Source organism: Episyrphus balteatus, chromosome 1 (assembly GCF_945859705.1).
Source record: "Episyrphus balteatus chromosome 1, idEpiBalt1.1, whole genome shotgun sequence".
NCBI lineage: Eukaryota > Metazoa > Arthropoda > Insecta > Diptera > Syrphidae > Episyrphus > Episyrphus balteatus.
In genome coordinates this window covers 23511166-23519290 of record NC_079134.1, presented here as the reverse complement: position 1 = coordinate 23519290, position 8125 = coordinate 23511166, and the positions used below count along the sequence as shown (strand labels likewise).

The 8125-nt window shown below is 28.3% G+C and overlaps 1 protein-coding gene across 2 annotated transcripts in view; it reads right to left on the bottom strand.

The window, feature by feature from the left end:
• Window positions 1-8125, bottom strand: part of LOC129905693 (putative gustatory receptor 28b) — a 30161-nt gene continuing 22036 nt past the window's right edge. For both annotated transcript variants that reach the window (XM_055981233.1, XM_055981232.1), the window contains exons 2-4: window positions 507-908; window positions 287-445; window positions 1-207 (exon numbers count right to left, since the gene is read on the bottom strand). In XM_055981233.1, coding sequence (XP_055837208.1) covers window positions 82-207; window positions 287-445; window positions 507-908 — 687 coding nt within the window. In that variant the 3' untranslated portion in view covers window positions 1-81. The remainder of the gene's footprint in view (window positions 208-286; window positions 446-506; window positions 909-8125) is intronic.

Below are 8125 nucleotides of genomic sequence, written 5' to 3'. Positions count from 1 at the left end.
TTGACAAATCCACTCCAAAACAAAAAATGATATATATAAAAAAGCTTCAATATTGTGCGTTTCTGCTGGATTTAGGTATTTTTAATGAGTTTCAATACTACTTGTTGCATTTGGACCTGGTCCAAAACTACACGGCGCAGATCCATTGGGTGTGCTTGAAGTAAATTGTAGTAATATTATCAAATATGTTGTGAGTGCTCCAGAAATCTAAGAAAAAAAAAAACATAATACAAAATATGTTAGTAAACAGTTAACAAATTAAATATTGTTTAATTGAAAATTGTACCGTAAAATAAAGTGTCCTATCAATATTAAACAGTCCAGCTGCAGTAAAATTGATTTTTAAGTGCATCAGTTGCATTGAGAATTGTTGAAGTTTCTCCTTAACATCTGGATTTTTAGCTTTATTCAATAAACCATGTATAATTCCTCCAGTTTTTTCACTCTAAAAGATGAATATGTTTAAAAAAAAAAAATCCTTTATTACAGAAGTCAATTTAAGGTACCTTCTTTATAGCCCTATTACTCCCTTCAACAATCGAAATAATAGCAATCAGATACAAAATCATCTGACACGAAAAAAACGTCACAAATTCAACAGTTTTGAATTTGCTTTCACGTTTTGATTTTCCCAACAAAGTCTCCAAAACGTAATAAGCATCAAAAACAATTATCAAAAATGCTATCGAAATAATGGTCAAAAGCTGATAGGTGAAATACTTGTTGGCTGTTGAAGCTGCTTCACAAATCAAATGATGAATTTCCATTGATTCATGAATGATTTCACATGGATTCTTCGTTACTATTGTGTACATCGAGAATGAATCCAAACAATTGATAGAACGACTTTTGGCCGAAACTGATCGGATTTTTCGGTTTTCCCATTGATTCGATAAGTTTTTGAGAACCTGGAAAGAAAGAAAATTAAAATGTTCAAAATTTGTTTTGAAAAAGTCATCAGCTTTAAATAAATTAGTATGTTTTGGGACTTTACCTTATGCAAACAACTAAAATACTTTGTAATCCTATTCGTTATACAAGTAAACATTATAACAATGCCAGTGATAAAAATACACGGTGAGAAAAACCCTAACTTAGCACTAAATGCAGGATGAATGTCGTATCTCTCAAAAAGTCCATAAATACTACCAACAATATAAGTTCCATTTAACACAGTTAAAATTAACATTTGAATCATCAACATATTTACTGAATATTTATAATTCAAACATATCCCCAGTTCAAGGCAATTTTTTTCGATACTAGCCAGTAAATTTAAACACTTTGCAAAGTAATCCTTTTTTATCATAGCAACAATAATAGCAATTGAAAGTCCCGATAAACCATTAATTTTTTGCATACTATCAGCAAATGTTGAAATTTTAGTATGAAAGAAATATCGAATTACAGAATCATTGGTATCGACAACACAGTAGAAAACATATGCGCACAAAAACAAACGAAACATCATATTGACCATTCCATAATATGATGATCTAACTTTACGATTTCCAAAAGGACCAACTATATGAATTGGTACTGTTCCATATAAAAGAGATACAATAAATATTGGTTGAAGTGTTGCGAAGACATCTTGAGGATTTGTTATATCGTTCCAACGATTTTTTATCAAACGTACAACTTTCCACATTGTCAAATGGAAATAGACTGAATAAGGATTTTTCTATAATTAATCAGAATGCGATACTTCATACTTCTAATGATAAATTTTGAATTTCAGTATATTGCGTTAAGTATTGCGTTGGTTAGTAATCATAATCAATTTTCAATTTCAATTTGAATAAAATATGATTGTAATTTATTAAATTTATCCTCTCTGCTTGTAGTCTTTTTTATAGTCTTTTTGATGTTTGTTGGATTAATTTTTTTTTTAAAAAAGGTCACGAAAGAATAAATAACTCTTGTTTAATTAGCTCACGAACAAAAAGAAAGTTCTTAAAGCTTCCCTTTATAATTTACTACGGCGCGGCGGGGAAGTAAAAAGGCGAATGTTATTTGTTTGACTGATATCCTTGTGGGTTCATTTGTTCTATCCTTCCTTCTAAACTACTAATCATAGTTTGACAAATGACATAAAGGTGGAATAATATTGCCTGTCCGCTGGTTATAGGATATATGGCATTACATCAAATTTAATATAAAGTGTCATCTAAGAGCAAACATTAGGAAGTATTTTTACTTTTGATATGCATATGTTTGTATTTAGGTTCTATGGGGCAGGTTTATGATTAGTAAAAAAATCTAACTCGAGATAGTATCATTAGACATGAGGACATGACATTACGATGATAGAAGGCCCTATTTCAAAAAACTTAGCACCGTGAGAGTTGAATCTTGAATCCTTGTCCTATGTTGGATTCCTATCCTTGCCAATACCTACTTTTTTTAAAATTTTTAATTATATACATTTCCCTCTAATTTAATTCAAGACACATGTTTTTAAAACTTAACTTAAAATTTAAATTTAAATTTAAACCATAATACAATTTATATAGCAAGTGAAAATATTATGCATGACATGGCTGGATTGACAATTGTGTTTTTCATTAAAAAAAATTTGTTTTTTATATACAAATTAAAAGCGGCAAAATCGGAAGCAAGAAGCATATTTAAATAAATAACTATTTATTAACAAGCTGCTCAAGCCATAAAGACCAAAATTTTAAACAATTTTAAAATCAAATTCTGTCGGTAAACTATGCAAAGCAAAGATTTTGATTTAAATTCGCACCCGTGCACACTGGTCTATTACTACACACTAGCTGGTAAAAAGTCATAAAATTAAGTTGTTGTCATAATAAAAAAAAAAAAAACCGTTAGGCCTAAAGTCTAGATACCGAAGTAACAAAAAACAAAAAAAGTTTTAAAATTCCGTTATTATAGGCTATTAATTATGTCGAAAAAAACATGGCAATAAGGAACTAAGACGTTCACGGGTTTTTATTGCAGGAATCGTTCAATGGGTTATAAGAGAAGATGAAACCGCGGAGTGCTATTGAATGAGAGGGTGGAAACTGAAGATAGAGGTGCAAAAGCCCCCTTTTTGGTTTTTTCAATATACCTCGTAAACCAAGCAAAATTTTGATATATTGTACATAAAACGTTTTGTAGAGAATTAAATTTCCTATTTTGTGTTTTTTTAAAAATTGAAAAAAAAAATTTCCATACCAAAATAGTCGAAACAATCATAAAAAAATATCAAAAAAATCGATTTTTTGAGTTTTTTTTCTTTTTTAGTTGTACATTTTTTTTGGGTTGAGATAGACATAAACATTGCTGTAAAGAAAAAAAGAAGATTAAATTTCCTTCAAAATGCTGTACTCACTAAATTTTTTCATTGAAAATTAACCGAAGTATGGCCATTTTAATCTATCTTTTTTTCGCATTTTTAGTTTTACTCAAGTAAAACAGAAACATTTGAGGGGAAAGTACGATAACTTAAGCACCAAGAACTGATTATGAGATTTTGTAGAGGGGTTAAATACAATCATTGTTTACTATGGAAGGGGGGGGGGGGTCTATGTTCACCCGTTTTGGTGGGAGGGGCAATTTTCTTAAAAAAAAAATACTTAAAATAAAAAAAAATTATTAAAAACCTACGGCAACACTTACAGTTTTGATTGAAACTTTTTTCAAAATCTAGAATTATAAACTTAATATTAATTTTAAAATGACGTTATTTTAATAAATTGTTTTTAAAATACCCGATTTCAAAGTCAAAACTTGAGAAAAAAAAGTTTAAAAAGCACATTGAGTACAATTTTCACAAAGACTATGGACTTCAATTCGAAATTGACTTACAAAGTAAACTGCCTTAATTGATTTCTTATCAAATCATGAAAATCATAATGTTTTTATGCCTTCTACTTTTTGAGAAAATTGAAAAATAGACAAAATACTTTCTTTATCGGAATCACTCGTTTATTTCCATAAAAAAATTGATTAAAGTAACTTTATTTTAAAACTTTATTTTAAAACTAATTTTAAGTGTAGAATTAGCTTTTGAAAAAAGTATCAATCATAAATGTAAGTGTTGCCGTAGGTACACCTCTTTTTTGTGAAGTGATAGGCACACGGGTGCGAATTTGGTTTATACCATGTCACTAGATTTTTTTTCGGTTCAATACTTTATAGAGGATCATATATGAAATTGATGGATAATTTTCCGAAGAATTCGAATATTGTATTCACAATTCCAAAAAAAAAATATATAAAATATAAAATTCGCACCCGTGCACACTGGTCGATTCACTACACACTAGCTGGACAAAAGTCATAAAATTAAGTTGTTGTCATAATAAAAAATACCGTTAGGCCTAAAGATACCGAAGTAACAAAAACCAAAAACAAAAAAAAAAAGATTTTTAAAATTCCGTTATTACGCATATTCATGAGAAGCATCTCAATCAATTAATTCAAGATATACTCACTTTATTTTTTACAGTAGGGGAAAGGTGCGAACAGTGAGACAGTGCAAACAGTGAGACAGTCCATTTTTCTCTTTCCTGAAAATAAGCACAGTAACGCTAGTTTGTGTCAAAACTTTTATTTCCCCGTCTGCGTCTTTTAATTTTGTCCCGACTAAATTAAAGCTATCCATTTTCCTACACCGTAAAATATCACACAAAATCAGGTGAAAGTAGTTTTTGGAGTGTTATAAAAAGAGTGTATAACACAAAAAAATCTGGTTAGTGGACAGAACTCTTTTTACATATGTATTATATTTATATGTTCTTTCATAAAAAAATATCATGTGATTAGAATTCCTTCTCGTTTTTTGTAATTTTATATTTTTCCGAAAAATGACAAAAAGTAAACAGTGAGACATTATTAAAAATCAAACAGTGAGACATAGATTTTTAAAAAAGCAAACAGTGAGACATAAGATTTAAGAAAAAATCTATTATTTTAGCATGACTTCAATATGATTTCGTAGTGTTTTTTCTTTCGTTTTTTTTGGGCTTTCTTACATTTTTTGAAAAAAATGGGTTAAAGTAACATAAATTAATTAATTATATACTTGTCAATTACCTAATTATTTGACGTTTTCGTTAATTTTTTTTTTCACCTAAGAATGTCTCACTGATCGCACCCTTTGCAAACAGTGAGACGTTTTGACTTTTTTACATTTTAGTCCAATGTGATGCTCTCATTCATTCTTTAACTACAAGTTTTTTTGCAACATTAAGATAAAATATGTCTTAAACTGACTTCAAAGTTTCGTTAAATTATCTTGAAAACATTCTAAGATATACCAATTTAAAAAAAGGGTGTCTCACTGTCCGCACCTCTCCCCTACGGGAATTAACAACCGTTTATGAAGTGATTACAATATCACGATGAAAGTGAGTAATTCAGTTGGAAAAAAAATTTCAGAAAATGCAAATTAGTATGTATTTTTAAATTCAATTTTGTTTTTGTAAAAAAAAGTCAGATTCTATCACTATTAACTAAAATTGTAACATCTTTAATATGTTTTTTGTTTTACTTTTTGGACAATTACAAAAAAGTGCTGTAAAGTGACATCGTGAAACTTTTATCATTTATGGTTTAATTTGATGCTAAATTTAGTATCGCCAATCCGTCCTTTTTAGGGTGACCATTTCTTGCATGTAAAGACATTTTTAAGATTGTGCAGCTTGTAAAGCATGTACTGTTATGTATGATATATCATATAAAAGATTATATTATCTCTTTGCAAAATAAAGTTAAATCAAAAAATTTTTAAATGCTCTATGTAAAAAGATATCATGCGTCAAAAAAAGACCAATTTTTTACCGTTATCTCAGAAATGTGAATATTAAAATAATACACAAATAAAGTTCTGCTCATTATCTATCTTTCTTATAAATTTTATTTATCTATCTATCAAAATAAAAAGATATAAATAAAAAACGGTTGAAAACGGTCGAAAAATTTGAGGCAAAAAAAAAAAAATAATTTTTCCCGATTCTAAAACCTTATTTTAAAAATCCAATTTTTTTCACACGTACGTAGATCAATTTCAAACTTCCACGACTTCCTTTCCATTATAACTTGTAGAACATTGCACTTCTGCATACAATTATACCACTTTGAAGTAATACCTAAGATGTGAATATGATAGAGGAAAAAATTAAGGGAAAATAAAAAAAAATTCTAAATTTTTTTAGGTTTTTTCAAGTGACTGTACTCCTCCTTAAAAATGGTCGTATACTAGAACTTTAAAAAATGGATTTTATTATGAATACCGAACATTTTTTTTTTCAAATTTTTCCGGTTCTTATTTTTTTTTGTCTAAAAATTAAGACAACAATTTTCCAACTAACTACCATATAGATCGGATAACTTGATTAAATTTGCATTTGCGATGTTGAGATATAGAATTTTATCTATAACCATTAAAAAAATTATTTCTTGTATCAATTTGAAAAAATCAAGAAAAAATGGCTGTTTGTTGGAAATATCAAGAAAACCAGTGTTATGTTGATAGTGCCTTTTTTCATTTAGTATGCCCTCAAAAACACTACAAAGTTTTGATTCAATCCATCCAGACGTTTATTTGTTTTTTTTTTCGATCGAATTTTTACAAAAAAAAAAAAAGGATCACGATTTTGACTTTAAATGATGATAATCTTTACCGAAAAAAAAATGCTTTTTTTTCGTGCTTTTATGTAGATATTTTTATTGACAATTTTTTCTTTAAATTTATAAAAAAATAATTTATAATTTATATATATTTTTTCCACTAGTTTAATAGTATGGTTCATAAATCTGACGGAAAAGATGCAAAAAGAAAAGATTTGTTTATTTCATGTGGAAAAACATTCAACTCCAACTTAAAAATATATAAGTAGGGACTACACAAACATGTTACCTAGCAAACTTAAGCAAATTGTTTATTTACTTTTAAAACTTTTTTAATACTATTTTTAACATACCTGATTCAAAGTTTCTAGATATTCGCTTATCATGAAGATAAAAGACACAAACATCATACCAATAGCTGTCAATATTAATCCGGGTGAAAAAAATGCCATACATTCAGCGCCATAAGGATAAATTCCATTTCGTATTAAAATTCCAAAAACCGTGTATAATATGTAAAAACCACTCAATACACAAGGAATGGACATTAAGCCCCATATCATCAATGTTTTTCTCATATGTCTTGGATAACGTTGCAAATACTTGTAACGATATTCAATTTCCGCTAAGGTGTAAACACAATGCCTTAGTTCATTCTTTTTGATCATACAAATAAGTAAAGAGACTACACTTGCAGTCATTCCATTGATTTTTTGTAGAAAATCACCAAGATGTGATAAAGGTGTTTTAAAAAAATAACCAAGAATACATTTGCCTTTTAAAATGGCATAGACAAAAAAGACAAATAATGACACAATTCGAAATATCATAAACAAGGAAAAGAACAACGAAGTTCCAAGCCAGCGATTTCTTATTTCACCACGAATTGTTAAAGGCATTATTCCAAGCAACAAGGATGTTACGAATAATGGTTGAAGTGTTGCGTAGACATCTTGAGGATTTGTAATATCTTTGAAAATACTTGAAATTCCCATCCACATAGTGAAACCGATAGAAACTAACTAAGAACTTTCTATAATTTGTAAAGAAATTAAGACATGTGTTGACTGACTTCCTTTTGTCTATTTTTTCTTAATAAATAAAAAATGCGTTCCACTTTATAACGCAACAATTAGTTAATTGGATGTAGGCATATTGTGATAAATGAATCTAAATAATTCTAACTAATGTCTATTCTCGTTTAGTCTTACTGACCGTCAAATGAGACTAACGGTAAAGAAAAATTCTACTTAAAGCTGACTTAGATTAATTTTTGCATAAAAAGTTATGAGAGTTATATTTCAAAATAATTCAATTAATAAAAAATACAAATTAATTTCGTCACCACAAAAAAGAGTGGAGTTATTTCTTCATCGAATAATTTCTTAGATAAGTTGATTTTTTTGCTGAATGTTATAAAGCGTAATCCTCTTGCAACAAAACCTTATTGAGAACTTCATTATACATAAGTTTAAGTTACTCGTAAGTTGTATTCAATTCTCTTCTTAAAACACAACAACTCACAGTCTTTAAATTA